Genomic DNA, 17,306 nt, shown 5'->3' with positions numbered 1-17,306 from the left:
TGCTGATTTTACAACTCTCAAACAACAGGAAGAGGCATAAAAGAAGCTTCTTGGCTTTGTACCATTTTAGTACATTACTGCATTGTTGGCAGAGTCTTAGATACAAAGGAGAAAATCAAGATTTCTTAGGTTTTAAAAAATGCTTGTGAACTTATCTGTAGAAATATGAAAAGAAGCTGTTTTTAAAACAGAGTAGGTATTTTTAAAATGACAGTGGTATGCAGAAATTAATGAAATTTCAAAGTGATTAATTCAACTTCTTTACTTATGTATTTAAATGTATATATTATGATTTAGGAAAGTAAAGTAGGGCATATTGTAAATTTAAATCACTTTCAGAATTTAACACATATAGACTTCTCTATAATCATATATTCAATAAGCTATGAACATTTGTAAGTCATCTGTGCTACTTGTCACTTGGACTAATTTTAAGTTCTAACTATTAACAGTAAAACCAGGCTTCCCTGGTGACTCAGTGGTAAAGAATCTGCCTGCCAATGTAGGAGATGCGAGTTTGATCCCTGGTTGGGAAGATCCCCTAGAGAAGGAAATGGCAACCCACTCCAGTATTATTGCCTGGGAAATCCCATGGACAGAGGAGCCTGGCGGGCTACAATCCACGGGGTCGCAAAGAGTTGGGCACAACTTAGCAACTAAACAATAGTAAAACCATGTATTAGACCAAACTGTTCATAATCAGACACTCCTCCATTATAATGTCTCTTACCTTTTTATTCTTGGTCTTTTTCTTTTTCTTTGGTTTACTCTTAACCTGATAGGTAAGAAATACAACTATTTAATATGCAATTCAAACTGTACAATAGATTATTTTGCAAAATATATTTCCTCTAACCACTCAGAATTTTATCTTCTAAAATAGATCATAGTTTCCTCTTTATTCTATGGAACATTAGTTTCATTTTAATTTCAATCTCAGTTTTCTGCTTGAGAAATCACTGATGTGTAAAGGAACAATATATAACATTAATGAGTAGGCTACTGAAAAGAGCTCAGAGGTCTTCACTTGCACATGTGCACATATGACTAACAAAGGTATGTGTGTGTGAGCGCGCATGTATGACTACCAAAGGAAGAAGGCACCTTAAAAAAATCAACATATTCAGGTCCATAAGATGGAAAACTAAGCCTAGAAAGAATTTAGTGACCACGTATTAACTGCTACCACTTATCTGTAAAAAAATACATCCTGGATGACTTTAATTCTACCTCTGTGTAAATAGTATTGAAATATCCCTGTTTTCTCTTCCTTTCTCTCTCCTTCCATTCCCTACTATGCTTTCTTCTACTTTCTGCTAACCTTCCACATTCACTCCACCACTTAGGATGAAGAAACATGTTCAGAAATCTAGCATAGAGCCTGGCACATAATAAGTGTTCAATAAATGCTGCCAGAAATACATGATTAAGGCAGGGAAGACTGTAGAAGAAAGTACTGGGAAAAGAGCCATTCCAACTCAAGCTCTGTGTAAACAGTATGATAATACAAACTAAGACTATCTGGGATGCTTTAAGAACAGCACATGTAACAAACTAAAAGCCTTGATTAAGTTCTTCTAATTCAAATATTAATGAGAGCTTATACTTCCTGGAGATCTTTAATAGATTCTGTTGAAGATTCACTGGGTATCGATGCCCCATCTTTATTCATTTCTGCTAACTGTATTTCAGGGATTGATTTCACATTTATATTGTACTCCATAAGAGGTGGACTGAGTTCTTCTTCTTCATTTTGTAACTCTTCTACTTCAATACCTAAATATTAAAACCAAAACACTCAAAATCTGGATGCACATAATTTTAGCTTTATCACTATTTTAAATACATTTACTCCGCCCATAACACCATCCCAGGAATAAAAATAGAAGACATCTTACTCTGTTCAAGTACTAAATGAAAATAAAATGTCCATTTATCAATGACCAAATAATAATAGGTACATATACTAGCCTGAAACCAATCAGGGTGAACACAATGCTAAGATATTTTACTTTTATCTTAAGCAGACTATAGATATTAGATAATCTAGAATTCAAGTCAACCCTAAATATAAGCTTTTGAGTATCCTGACATTGACCCTGTTAACACTGCAACTAGTATTATTTTCGGGCATAAATATGAAACATAAAGAAAAGAAGGAAAAGTTTATTTTTTCCCTTTTTTCCTTCTTTTTCATAACCAAAGGTTGTTAAAGGGTATCAGCCCCCTATTATGTATCTTCTTCTTTGACACCAGGCTCCTTGATTGTGCTCCAGAGATTCAATCTCTACACCTGCAGACTTAATTTGACTGGTCACAATTGGTTCAAACAAAAGCCATGGTGTTCCTTTCTTATGTATAATTTTAGTTGCGGAATTTGAATTACATTTAAAAAACCAACAGTACATAAATGAAAATCAAATAATTAGCAACTCATTACCTGGCAAAAAAGGATACAGCTGAACAATGGGTAGTCAGCCAGATAAAAGCATGAATGACCAGGCAGGGCAAGCAAGCAGGCACTTCTGCCTGACGACGTGTCCTTTGTGTCAAAAGCTAAAACACCCTGTTAGGGTAAACCCCAGGGCGCATGTACTAAGAGGAAGGCAGAGTAAAAAGGCTCATACTAGATTCAGCTGATCAGTAGGGATTTGATCATATAATTTCCCAAACTTATAGTAAACACAGTGTATCATACAGTTTATTTGACCAAGTAAAAATCTACAGGTGCCCCTTAGCTACACAGGGTTGAAAGGTCACTTAGGCATTTGGTTTTTAAACATACTTACGTTGACTGCCTGTTATTGACTGTAGGGCAATTCCTATGATACATAAAGAAAAATTTTAGATGTATAATTGCAAATGCAACCAACAAATATCAGACTGAGAATAAGAAGAACCAGAAAAGTTTTTTATATTGCACCAATAAATATTATAACTAAAAATAACCAACCTCACTCATGAATCCAGTTTAAACAAAGTATAATTTTTCAATAAATATTATAACTAAAAATAACCAACCTCACTCATGAATCCAGTTTAAACAAAGTATAATTTTTAGATTAAAACATAAATCTTATGTTATAACATAAAGCTTATCTAATCCATGATTAGAGAAAGAAAAGTTAAAAAAAAAAATAGTTCATAATAATGTCTAGAACACCAGTACTTTAATCCAAGAAGCAAATTCTTACAATTGACAGTCTACGGTCATGAAGTAATAATACATAACTATGAAGCAAATCTCCATTGTAAGTTTGAGCCTTTTTTAAAGCAAAATCCTGATAAGCATCCCCCCTCATTACCCATTAATATTTATTAAGCACCTATAATATATGAGACTGTATTAGGCTCTAGAGTTTGAAAGGTGAATAAAAAAGATAACCTTCATAGAGATTAGTGGGGACAATGGATATTAATCAGATACACAAAGGAAAACTACAACTGTAGTAACTACTAGGGAAGAACTGTAAGATTCTAGGAAAGCTTCTATTAAAGAGACATGACCAGTAAGCTCTTCAGACTTCCAGAGTGAGAAATGAAATGCCTTGAATTTATTGCTCAAAGCTCTTTCCCAAATATTACCTTTATTCTCATGAGTTTTTGTTATTTAAAATCTTAACAGAGTAAATGCAAAAAAGAAAAGCCTCTAATTTATAAGTTAATTTACAAGTCAAGGGTTCTTGCCTGACTTTCTTGTATCATCAAACTCAGCATTCTCTTCTTTCATGTTCAAGGACAGCTCTTAAAGGTTAAGCAGGAAAACACAATGGTATCCAGAGCCTTAGCTAAAGGACTGGGATGGGGGTCTAGCAATTATCTCTGAGGAAAATCTGGACCAGGTCAACAATTACTAGACTTGGAAAGTGGTATGTTTAAACAACACCAATGTAATCATCAGTTGCTCACCAGGTAGTATGACTAATAACTTGGGACCAGGAAAATTCAGCCAGAATAGCACAGTGAGGGTGTCAGTGATGCTGACATACCTTCACCTTCACCTCCCATGACAGCTGAGAAGCCATCCTGGAATGTGGGAAGGTGCTCTGAAGTCGTTCCCATAACAGACAATGTTATCTGATTTTTAAAATTACCTATGACCAATGGAGAGCTAAACTTCTAAACTAAAAGTCACAGTTCTGATAGAAAGGTGAAACATGCACTTATGGTATTTAAAAGAGCATTCTTGAAACACGCAGTACCTGTATTTCACGGTTTTAGGCATCCTTAATTTTGTAGAAGTGATAAAACTCCTCTACTTAAAAATCTTCAACAATTCCTTTATGAAAACACAAACTCCTCAGCGTGGCAAAAGAAATCCTCTTGAATTTATTCTATGAACTCTCCCCTAAGTTAAACTCAGTATTGCCAAACTTTTTGTTCCTTGAATTATATTTCTATGTTTCTATACCTTTGTTCTTGTTTCCTTCTGAAACATCCTTCTCCATCTTCTTCACTTGGCTAACTTTTACATTTAAGATACTATATTCTCCGGAAAGCCTTTTTGGATTCTCTTAGACTATAACTTCCCATGGTATTTTGAAAACATCTCTAGCACTGTAATTACTATTAATGTCTTGATGAGTCTATTCTCTCAAGAATGTGAGCTCACTGAATCTCCTGGCCTTAGCAGTGTGTCTGACACATAGCAGACACTCAGTGAAGGTTTACTAGTTTAGGTAAATAACTATTTTGTACCTTGTTGATAGCAGGATAACATCCTCTGGATGATTTCTGGTACTGGTATGCCTAGGTAGATGGACAGTTGATGGTAATCAAGGGAGATATTCTCAATGGGGTTCTCCTTCACTTTGTCAATATCTTCTTTCTTCATCCCAAGGCGCAGAAGAATATCTGAAACTTTTTTCCAAATTGAATTGAATTGTGACTCAGTGAGACCATTCATCAAAATCTCACTAAGGAGGATATCCCTGTATTTGCACAGCCTCAGGATGTCTGCAGACTTAGAGAGATCAGAAGGTGGTGGTTCCATATTCCAGCCCTTTTTGGGTGCAGGGAACACATTCAAATGTTTTATGAGAGCTAACAGGAGGTATAAGTCAAACTGTCTGGACTGTGGTAGCTCCTTGTTTGGGGGATAAAGCAGATGCCATGCTCCACCCAAAGGGTGATTGGTCCAAAGATGGTTGTAGTAGGGTTCCAGTACATTCTTGTGTATAAGAAGCTCTTTTCGCAAAAGAGGGGGTGGCAGAGCCTCATCAAATATTTGCCGAACAATGTCAGTACCAGAAACAATAATTATATGAAGCAGATGATAGAAATAATTATAATCAAGTTTGAAGATAGGCATTTCATCTGAAAATGAATTTTGAGAAGTCAAAAGATTCCACATTAATGCTCTTTTTCTATGTGGGTTCAGGTATTACATCCTAAGTTCATGTAGGACAGGCACTATTCCAAAAGAATGAAGTATATAGTACAGAGCTTTGCCACAGCCAGTGCTCAATAAGCATGCTGCTATCTGTCTAACTGTCAAAAAGTCAAAACAAAAACGGTATGCTCTAAGCAAAAGAAATCACAAAAACCCATCACCATAGAAGCCTTTCAACCATTCAGGGTTTTGTTCAAATAAATGATCTGTGTCCACCAAATGGCATAAAAGTATTAGGCCTTTGAATATTTTGAAGACTGTCAAGAATGGTAACTGCCAGTGTTTAATTATACTTTATTTAGGCAATTACATTTTACCTTAATCAGCACTGTCCATAAAACTTTCTGTGATGAAAATATTTTAAATTTCTGCTGTCCACTATCCACTGAGAGTGGAAATGCTGCCTGTCTGACGTAGGAACTGAGTTTGAAAATTTACCTAATTTTAACGAGTTTAAATAGCCACATATGGCTAGTGGCTACCTTATCAGAAAATGCAGAACTATATTAAACGTAAAGTGATTTAATGCCTTGCTCCTCAAAGTATAGTCCATTGACCAGCAACAGCAACTTCCACATGGGAGCCGGCTAGAAATACAGAATCTTAGGTCTAACCCCAGAGTTGCTGAATTGGCACCTACAGCACCTACAATTTAACAAAATCACAGATAATTCAAACATATATTAAAGTTTGAGACACACCAATCTAATGAACCTCTTACTCTTATCTTCTCAGAAAATAAACTAATGACTAAGTAGGTGTTTCATCAATGAAATGGAATAAGGCATGAGACTGAACTATTTTATCTGGTTTAGTAGCACCTCCAAAGGATGAAAGTAGACTGAGATGAATTAGAAAGTAATAAGAATTTGGTATATCATGGTATATTTTTAAACTAATAAAGTATGTAGCTTTATTATTTTATCCTTAATGAGTGTGTGTTTCAAAAGATTTTTTATGAAATCTTTAAAGATTTTTAAAGATTCTTGCTTGATATACTTGACATAAACTGTGGCGGCAAGCAAGGTTACAAAGCAAATGACTCAAGGAGCTTTCTCTGGGCTGCCAGATGAGACGCTGGCTAGAGTCAGGGATCCCCAAGCAAGAAGGAATACCACCAGACTACACTTCCCTGGGGCCAGGAGACCTTAAGGTCTCCAACTGCTGAGCAGCTGGCATTTGCTAGCACACTCCTGAAGAGGGGGCACCATTTGGACTTTGAGCCCAAAATGTTCATTCTTTCCATTTCACCCTTCTAAAAGGGAATGCAGCAAAGAAGGAGAGGTTGGTAAGGAAGATCAGATGAAGCTCAATCTGTATAGCCACATTTATGCACTACCTCTCTGTAGAGGCAAGGTAATGTGATACTCATACACCTGATATTTCTGTCAGTGAATTTCAGCCTATACCAAGTGATGCTTGTTAGTATAAACCCAAGCCCATGAATGACAGACACAAATAAACATAAGGCTGTTAATGGCAATGATACTTTACACAGAGAGTCAAAGTTTTTAACACGGTTTTTAACAGCAGACATATGAAAATAAAATATACCTTTTGTACCAAATTTTAAACTGATCTTCGGTCTTTTATCAGTATCAGTTATTTTCAGAGACATCAGCTTTTTATAGCTGCAATTGGAAAAAAATAAGTTAAAAAAGTCAGTGGAGATTTTTGGTATCAGCATGGCTAAGTCAGTGAGCACTTTCTTCTACTCCTGGAAACAATTTAAAAACAAAGGAGAAAATTGAATGAACCAATAAAAACACCAGCAATAACAACCCTACAAGGCCATTTTCATTGGAATTCAGAGGCAAGTAGAATTGTTAGATTTCATACAAAAAGAATCACATGACTAGCTTGTTTGCAAGAAGACTGTATGGTAGGAAAACAAATAGAAGTCTTTGCATTGTAAAAAGTCAGCAAACCCGGAACTCCTCCCACACCCTCTTCCACCACAGAATCTTCTTACCAATAACTGTTCTAAGAAAACTCATTTAATTACTGCATGCATGCTCAGTCGCTCAGTCGTGTCTGACTCTTTGCAACCCTTTGGACTGTAGCCCACCAGCTCCACTGTCCATGAGATTTTTTAGGCAGGAATACTGGAATGGGTTGCCATTTCCTCCTCGATGGGATCTTCCCCAACTAGGGATCGAACTTGCATCTCCTGCATCACTGGCAGATTCTCTACCATTGAGCCATTGGGGAAGTCCCCCTTTTAATGACTAGCGCTTAAAAGAGACACAAAGAAAGAAACTGGCATAGTGTCAATACAAATAACTATGGAAAAAATGAGAGAAAAGTAGCAAGATTTATTAAATAGACTAAACACTAAGTAAATGCTGCCATGAAACAGATGAAAAAACTTGGCACTTGAGTTCCAAAAGAACTCTCCCACAGAAAACAGTATCAAAAAAAAAGAAGCAACACTAGAATGTACACTTAGCTTAAAGGACAGAGGTGTTGGTGGTGGTTGTTACTGATTTTATCTCCAGCACCAGCATAACACTGCCAATCATCTCCTACACTGAAAACATTTTAAACTCTAACAATATACAGTAACAGCAAAGATACTGAGTAAAAGGAATTCTACATTGCCAGAGAGAGTGTAAATTGGTAAAACCATTGTGGGAAACAGTTCAGCAAAATCTAGTAAAGTTGAAGATATGAATAGATGGCCTAGCAATTATACTCCTAGGAATACGCTCTAGAGAATTTTTTGCACATATACACCTGGAGACATATATAACAGTGTTCATCACAGAACTGTTGTTACTGTCTAAAACTGGAATTAACCCATATATCTATCAATGATAGAACAAGTAAAGTAGTATAGCTATAAATGTGTCCACGGGATTCTCCAGGCAAGAACACTGGAGTGGCTTGCCATTTCCTTCTCCATGGGATCTTTCCGACTCAGGAATTGAACCCAGGTCTCCAGCATTGCAGGCAGATTCTTTACTGACTGAGCTACAGGGAAGCCCTATAGCTATAAATGAAATAGACTACTGAAATGAAAAACTGTATAGGAAAAAAATTTCAATGTCTATTTAAAAGCATAAAAATGAGTGTTTAAATGTATATAAAGTTCAAAACAGAAAAAAATAATACTTATAAGCAACAGTATAATGTGGAATTCAGAAAATATGTAGAAGTAAAATATATGATGCACAAAAATGGGAAGAAATCAGACTATATTATTGTAATGCTCATACACTATACATGATGCATTATCTAAAAATATATTTTTATAGGTTAAAAATGTGTATCATCACAACACTGTAAATCAACTATACTGCAATAAAATAATTTAAAAATATGTATCATAGGTTTCAGAGCAGTCACTTAAAAAATGTAACAAAAAAGCTGCTATCAGGAAACAAAACACAAGGGCAGACAGGAAAAATTGAAAACGACCAAGAAGATGGTGGATTTAAATCCAATGCAGTCAAGAATTACAGCAAATGTAGGTGGAAATGATCATCTAATTTAAAGACAGACATTGTCAAGCTCGATATAAAAAAAAAAACAACCAAGACCTATGTCATCTGTAAGAAACCCTCTTTAAGGTAAAAATATACACGTGCTGTGTGCTAAGTCACTTCAGTCGTGTTTGGGTCTTTGCTACCCTACGGACTGTAGCCTGCCAGGCTCCTCTATCCAGGGGATTATATAAACTGAAGTAAATGGTTGCAAAGAGACATGCCGCACAAACACTAACTGAAAGCTGGAATAGTCATGCAAATATCAGATAATAAACTTAAAGCAAAAATATTATCAGGGATATACCGTTACATAAGGATAAAGGACTTAAAGCATCAAGAAAAAAAGAAAGTAACCCTATATATGTGTGCAGTATCTAATGAAAAGAGTTTAAAAATATACAAATAGGCAATAGAAAAAGACAATATATAGACATCCAACTTCAACATTTCCCTCTTAATAATTGATAGAAAAAGTAAACAGATAATCAGTAGTGATACAGAAACACTGAAACAAAACTAATAAATCAACTTGGTATATTAATGACACATGGTACTAAACAAAGGCAGATATACTTCAAATGCACAAGACACTTATCAAAATACACAATATTTAAGTGTCATAAAAGAAATCTCCACAATTTTTAAGGCTATAATGCTTGAAAATACATTCTGTGACCACAGGGAATGAGATTGGAATTCATATCTAGAAACATAATTGAAATATCCCCAAATATTTGGCAATTATATAACACATGTCCATAGTTATATACACACACAATTAGAAGATAACCTGAGTTGAAAAATCTAAAAACTTACATATTAAAATGCATGGAACATAGCAAAAGCAATGATGCTAAAGGAAAGCTGGTCTATAAGGAAAAAAAATGTCTCAAATCAATCATGAAATCCTTCATCTTAAAAAATTAGAAAAATGTGAGAAAGCTGAACCCACAGCAAGCAGAAGCAAGGATGTATAACAAAGGTAAGAAAAGAAAACAATGAATTGAAAACAGAAAAATATTAGAGAAAATCAATGAAATCAACTGATTCTTTGAAAGGATCAACAAAATTGGTAAACTTCTAGTTATAATGATCAAGCAAAAAAAGGGAACAAATTTCCAACATTAGAAATGAAAAGGGTGACATCACTGTAGAATCTACAGACATTAAAAAGGGATCATATGGAAATATTATAAATAACTTTATGCAAAGATTCATAACTTGAATGAAATTGACAAATTCCTTCAAAAAGACAAAGCTCATTCAACAAAAAATAATCTTAATAGCTATGTATCTCCTACACAGAAGAACTATACAAAAAAGATTTTCATAACCCAGATAACCACAATGGTGTGATCACTCACCTAGAGTCAGACATCTTGGAATGCGAAGTCAAGTGGGACTTAGGAAGCATCACTACTAACAAAGCTAGAGGAGGTGATGGAATTCCAGTTGAGCTACATCAAATCCTAAAAGATGATGCTGTGAAAGTGTTGCATGCGATATGCCAGCAAATTTGGAAAACTCAGCAGTAGCCACAGGACTGGAAAAGGGCAGTTTTCATTCCAATCCCAAAGAAAGGCAATGACAAAGAATGCTCAAACTGCCACACAATTGCACTCATCTCACACGCTAGTAAAGTAATGCTCAAAATTCTCCAAGCCAGGCTTCAACAGTACATGAATCGTGAACTTCCAGATGTTCCAGCTGGATTTAGAAAAGGCAGAGGAACCAGAGATCAAATTACCAACATCGCTGGATCATTGAAAAAACAAGACAGTTCCAGAAAAACATCTACTTCTGCTTTTTTGAATATGCCAAAGCCTTTGACTGTGTGGATCACAACAAACTGTGGAAAATTCTGAAAGAGATGGAAATACCAGATCACCTGATCTGCCTCCTGACAAATCTGTATGCAGGTCAAGAAGCCACAGTTAGAACTGGACATGGAACAACAGACTGATTCCAAATTGGGAAAGGAGTATGTCAAGGCTGTATATTGTCACCCTGCTTAATTAACTTATATGCAGAGTACATCATGCGAAACGCTGGGCTGGAGGAATCACAAGCTGGAATCAAGATTGCTGGGAGAAATATCAATAACCTCAGATATGTAATGGCACCACCCTTCTGGCAGAAAGTGAAGAAGAACAAAAGAGCCTGTTGATGAAAGTGAAAGAGAAGAGTGAAAAAGTTGGATGAAAACTCAACATTCAGAAAACTAAGATCATGGCATCTGTTTCCATCACTTCATGGCAAATAGGTGGGGAAACAGTGGAAACAGTGACAGATTTCCTCTTCTTGGGCTCTAAAATCACTGCAGATGGTGACTGCAGCCATGAAATTAAAAGACGCTTGCTCCTTGGAAGAAAAGTTATGACCCACCTAGACAGCATACTAAAAAGCAGAGACATTACTTTGCCAACCAGGGTCCATCTAGTCAAAGCTATGGTTTCTCCAGTAGTCATGTATGGATGTGAGAGTTGGACTATAAAGAAAGCTGAGTGCTGAAGAATTGATGCTTTTGAACTGTGGTGTTGGAAAAGACTCTTGAGAGGCCCTTGGACTGCAAGAAGATCCAACCAGTCCATTGTAAGGGAAATCAGTCCTGAATATTCATTGGAAGGACTGATGCTGAAGCTGAAACTCCAATACTTTAACCACCTGATGTGAAGAACTGACTCATTTGTAAAGACCCTGATGCTGATAAAGATTGAAGGCAGGAGAAGAAGGGGATGACAGTGGATGAGATGGCTGGATGGCATCACTGACTCAATGGACATGGGTTTGAGTAAACTTCAGGAGTTGGTGATGGACAGGGAGGCCTGGCATGCTGCAGTCCATGGGGTCGCAAAGAGTCAGACACGACTGAGTGACTGAACTAAACTGATCTCTTAAAAAATTTTAATTAATATGTAAAAGAAAATTCCACAAAGAAAATTCCAGTCCAGATGGCTTCTCGAGTAAACATTCAAAACTTTTATAAAACTGTTGTTTTTGTTCAGTTGCCCAGTCGTGTCGGACTCTTGCGACCCTGTGGACTGCAGCACGCCAGGCCTCCCTGCCCCTCACCATCTCCCAGAGTTTGCCCAAGTTCATGTTCACTGCATCGGTGATGCCGTCCAGCCATCTTATCCTCTGCCACTTTCTTCTTCTGCCTTCAGTCTTTCCCAGCATCAGAGACTTTTCCAATGAGTTGTCTGTTCGCCTCAGAAGACCAAAATACTGGAGCTTCAGTTTCAGCATCAATCCTTCCAGTGACTATTCAGGGTTAATCTCCCATAAGATGACTGGTTAGATTTCCCTGCCATCCAAGGGACTTTCGGGAGTCTTCTAAAGCACAACAGTTAAAAGGCATCAGTGTTCTGCCTTCTTTACAGTCTAGCTCTCAGAACCATATGTGACCACTGGGAAGACCACACCCTTGACCACGTGGACTTTTGTCAGCAGAGTAATGTCTCTGCTTTTCAACACACTGTCTAGCTTTGTCATCGCTTTCCTGCCAAGAAGCAACTGTCTTCTGATTTCATGGCTGCAGTCACCGTCCACAGTGATGTTGGAGCCCAAGAAAAGGAAATCTGTCACTACTTCCACCTTTTTCCCCTTCTATTTGCCATGTGGTAATGAGGCCAGATGCCACAATCTTAGTTTTTTTAATATTTAGTTTTAAGCTGGGTCTTTCACTCTCCTCCTTCATCCTTATCTAGAGGCTCTTTAGTTCCTCTTTGCTTTCTGCCATTAGAGTGGTATCATCCACACATCTGAGGTTGTTGGCGTTTCTCCCACCTATCTTGATTCTGGCCTTTAATTCATCCATCCTGGCATTTCTCATCATGTGCTCAGCACATCGGTTAAACAAACAGGGTGACAGCAGACGGCCCTGTCGTACTCCTTTCTCGACCTTGAACCAATCAGTTGTTCCATACAGGGTTCTAACTGTTGCTTCTTGACCCACATACAGGTTTCTCAGGAGACAGGTAAGATGGTCTGGTATTCCCATCTCTCTAAGAGTTTTCCACAGTTCGTCATGATCCACACAGTCAAAGGTTTTAGTGTAGTTGACGAAACAGAGATAGATGTTTTTCTGAAATTCCCTTGCTTTCTCTATAATCCAGTGAATGTTGGCAATTTGATCTCTAGTTCCTCTTCCTTTTCTAAACCCAGTGTGGACATCTGGAAGTTCTTGGTTTGCATAATGCTAAAGCCTAGCATGCAAGATCTTAAGCATGATCTTACTATCATGGGAGATGAGTGGAATTTCCCAATGGTTAGCACATCCTTTGGTACTATCCTTCTTAGGAATTGGGACAAGGATTGACCTTTCCCAGTCCTGTAGGCCACTGCTGGGTCTTCCAGATTTGCTGACATAATGAATGCAACACCTTGATAGCACCGTCCTTTAGGGATTTGAATAGTTCTGCTGGAATGTCATCATATCCACTAGCTTTATTAACAGTGCTTCTTAAGGCCCACTTGACTTCACACTCTAGAATGTCTGACTCTGGGTGACTAACCACATCATCGTAGTAATCCAGTTCATTAAGATCTTTTTTATACAGTTCTTCCATGTATTCTTCCCATTTCTTCTTGATCTCTTCAGCATCTGCTAGGTCTCTACCATTTTTATTCTTTATTGTGCCCATCTTTGGGTAGAATGCTACCTTGATATTTCCAATTTTCCTGAAGATATCTCTAGTCTTTCCCCCTTTGTTCTTTTCTTCTATTATTAAACACTGCTCATTGACAAAGGCCTTCTTTTCTCTTCTAGCTGTTCTTTTTAACTCTGCGTTTAATTGGATGTAACTTTCCCTCTTTCCCTTGCTTTTTGCTTCTCTTCATTCTTCCACTATTTGTAAAGCCTCCTCAGATAACCACTATGCCTTCTTGTTTTTCTTTTTCTTTGGGATGGTTTTGTTCACTGCCTCCTGTATGATATCATGGGCCTCTGTCCATAGTTCTTCAGGCACATTGTTATCTAGATCTAGTCCCTTGAGACAGTCCCTTATCTATTCGTTACCTCTACTGTGAATTCATACAGGATTTAAATCATACCTGGCTGACGTTGTGTTTTTCCCAATTTTCTTTAGTTTAAGCCTGAATTTTGCTATGAGGAGCTGATGATCTGAGCCACAGTCAGCTCCAGGTCTTGTTTTTGCATTACAAAGAATGTAATCAATTTGACTTTGGTATTAACCATTTGGTGATGTCCATGTATAAAGTTGTCTCTTCTGTTGTTAAAAAAGAGTATTTGCTATGGCTAGTGCATTATCTTGGCAGAATTCAGTTAGCCTTTGCCCTGATTCATTTATTCTCCAAGGCCAAACTTGCCTGTTACTCCAGGTATATCTTGACTTCCTACTGTCACATTCCAATCCCTGATGATGAATAGAACATCTTTTTTAGGGTTTAGTTCTAGGCAGTCTTCTAGGTCTTCATAGAGCTGATCAACTTCAGCTTCTTTCACATCGGTGGAAGGGGCATAGACTTGGATTATTGTGATGTTGAATGTTTTGCCTTGGAAACGAACCAAGATCATTCTGTCATTTTTGAGGCTGGACCCAAGCACTGTATTTCAGACTCTTTTGTTGACTGTGAGGGCTATTCCACTTCTTCTATGGGATTCTTGCCCACAGTAGTAGGTATAATGGTCATCTGAGTTAAATTTGCCCTTTCCCATCAATTTTAGTTCGCCAATTCCTAAGATGTTGTTTATTCTTACCATCTCCTGCTTGACCACATCCAGTTTTCCTTGATTCATGGACCTAACATTCCAGGTTCCTATACAATACTTTTCTTTGCAGCACTGGATTTTACTTTCGACAGCAGACACATCAACAACTGAGTGTCATGTCCACTTTGGCCCAGCTGCTTCATTCATTCTGGGGCTATTGGTGATTCTCTTCCATTTTTCCCCAGTAGCATACAGGATACCTTCAGACCTGGGGGACTCATCTTTTGATGTCATATCTTTTTGGCCTTTTATACAGTTCAAAGCATTTATAAAATAGTATCAAGGCAGCATTCTGACAAAAGCAGGAAAATTTTCAAACTCATTTTAGGAGGCTAGCATTATATTGATACCAAATCTAGACAAAGACATTACAAAAACAAACAAACTTTGGATCAATTTCCCTTAGTTGCAAAGGGCAGAAATCCTTTAATTATACTGGAAAATTGAATCAAATGACAAAGATTTTCTCCAAAACCAAACTCTAGTCAGGTCCTTTTGAACTCTTTTTCAGTTAGGCCCCATGTTTGTGCAGGTGCTCAACAGCTCCAAATTAGGAAGAATCCTGCTAAGTCAATTTTAGCCAGAATCCACTACTGGTTATTTGGTCACTCTTGATATATCAGACCAAATTCCTCTCCTCCATATTCCCTCAGGTAATATTGATTATCCTGGCCTGACTTCAGCAAGAGTCCTATTAGGTAAGTTTAACAAAGAATTACCCTTGATGATTCTTGGTAATTTTTCATCCACTGCCTCCCACTCTGCTCCCTGACTGTAAATTCCCACTTGTCCAGTCTCACTCCCTACTACACAACCCTTAGCAGGAGTCTCCATGCCTCTCATGAAAGTTCTGAATAAAGCCTGCCTTATCATATTAAAACTCATCATGAATAATATTTTTAACAACACCAGTGAAATGACATCATCAAGATAGCAACACAGACATTCCAGACTTCAGTCTCCCTCACAAAAAGACTAACGAGTAACTCTCCAGAGACAAGACACCTTTATGAAAATCCAAGAAGCCAACTGTGAGCCTGATGCATCCCCCTGGACAACACAGACAAAGAAGAGCTGTCTTAGAAGGATTAGAACAGCAGTCCTTTGACCACACACCCGTCTCTCAGGCTCGCACAGTGCTGAACCAGGAGGGCCCCTCTGGGCCTACAGTTTCTCCAGTTTCTCCCAGAAGGAGATGAGAAAGAAAAAGGGATGGAAGAGTATTTAAAAAAAATAATGTCCCTTTCCTAAACTTAAGGTGCAAAATGGACATCCAGATACACAGGGCTCAAAGAACCACAAATGGGTAGAACCTTAAAAAGACTGTACTGAGATGCATTATAACTTATTTAACAAAAGTAAAAGACAGAGACCTTTGAAAGTAGAGAGAAAAGCAACATTGCCTTGACATCAGTCTTGGCAATGATTTTTTAATATGACATCAAAAGGACATATAAAAAGGCAAAAATAACTAAGTGGGACTACATCACACTAAAAAGCTTCTGCACACTAAAGGAAATAGTCAACAAAATGAAACAGCAACAGACTGTAAAGAGTCTGCCCACAATGCAGAAGACCAAGGTTCAATCCCTGGGTTGGAAAGACCCCTTGGAGAAAGAAATGGCAACCCACTCCAGTATTCTTGCCTAGAGAATCCCACGGACAGAGGAGCCTGGCAGGCTACAGTCCATGGGGTTGCAAAGAGTCAGACACGACTGAGTGACTAACACTTCTTCACTTTATGTGTCCAAAGGAAATACAATTTCTGTCTCAGAGACATCTACATCCCTATGTTCACTGAAGCATTATTCACAGCAGCCAAAACATGGAAAACAACTTAAGTGTCTGTTAATGGATGAATGGATAAAGAAAATCTGGCATATACATACATACACACACACACACACACACACACACACACACACACTATGGAATACTACTCAGCCACAAAAAGAAGGGAATACTGCCATTTGTGATAAATGGGTAAACCTGGCTAAGTGAAATAAGTCTAACAGTGAAAGACAAATACTGTACAATCTCACTTATATGTGGGAGCTAAAAAATCTTGAACTCAAAAACCACCCCTGGTGACTGCCAGGGTGGGAGTGAAGAGGAAAAGTTAAAATTTTACATCAACTCCTTCTCCTTCTGCCTCTCTAACTCTGTAACTTTGCTCCTTGTAAAGTCTAGATCTCGTAGGTCTCAGAAAGTGGGACTCACAATACTAGGAACTGGAGCTTATCTCACTCACCTTTGTCCTGCTCTTTGCAATCGCCCTAGCCCCTGCAAACCCGCAAACCCACTTAATCATGCCTGTCTGTGTATATGGAGCTCTGTAACCCCTCTGTTCGGGGCTCAGAGCATGGAGTGTGAACTCCTCTGGGGCCCCCGGCATAATAAACCTGAGTTCTCCAGCTCTCCGAGTTGGGGCTTGGTTTCTTGAGTACTTGTTAGGTCAACATTTCTGGAGGCCCCAGTCAGATTCCAGCCACACTGGCCCCTGAACCACTGGACTGGTGGTTCGGCCGGGCTGGAACCAAGGAACCCGGAGATGAACGAGGAGGTGTGCTACCTGACGGTCTACCAGGTTCTTTCAGGCCGGTGTTCTGACTCCCCAGATGGCCGAGCCCCAACTGGACTCACTGGAGGGACTGACCAACTCACCAGGAGTGGCCACAGGATAAGGTAAGGCCCT

The 17,306-nt window shown here is 38.1% G+C and overlaps 1 protein-coding gene across 11 annotated transcripts in view; it reads right to left on the bottom strand.

Moving 5' to 3' along the window:
• The window catches only part of DZIP3 (DAZ interacting zinc finger protein 3), a 110,337-nt gene that overhangs the window by 38,332 nt on the left and 54,699 nt on the right, over positions 1-17,306 (bottom strand). For 8 of the 11 annotated variants that reach the window (XM_043892596.1, XM_043892587.1, XM_043892593.1 and 5 more), the window contains 5 exons: positions 6,947-7,023; positions 4,699-5,316; positions 2,790-2,822; positions 1,607-1,776; positions 731-775 (listed from right to left, as the gene is read on the bottom strand). In XM_043892596.1, the coding sequence (XP_043748531.1) occupies positions 731-775; positions 1,607-1,776; positions 2,790-2,822; positions 4,699-5,316; positions 6,947-7,023 (943 nt within the window). The remainder of the gene's footprint in view (positions 1-730; positions 776-1,606; positions 1,777-2,789; positions 2,823-4,698; positions 5,317-6,946; positions 7,024-17,306) is intronic. The other 3 variants (XM_043892592.1, XM_043892595.1, XM_043892597.1) reach the window with 3 other exon arrangements.

This window comes from Cervus elaphus, chromosome 31 (assembly GCF_910594005.1).
Source record: "Cervus elaphus chromosome 31, mCerEla1.1, whole genome shotgun sequence".
Classification (NCBI taxonomy): domain Eukaryota; kingdom Metazoa; phylum Chordata; class Mammalia; order Artiodactyla; family Cervidae; genus Cervus; species Cervus elaphus.
The sequence above is the reverse complement of the archived record's forward strand: the minus strand, read 5'-3'. Positions and strand labels throughout refer to the sequence as shown.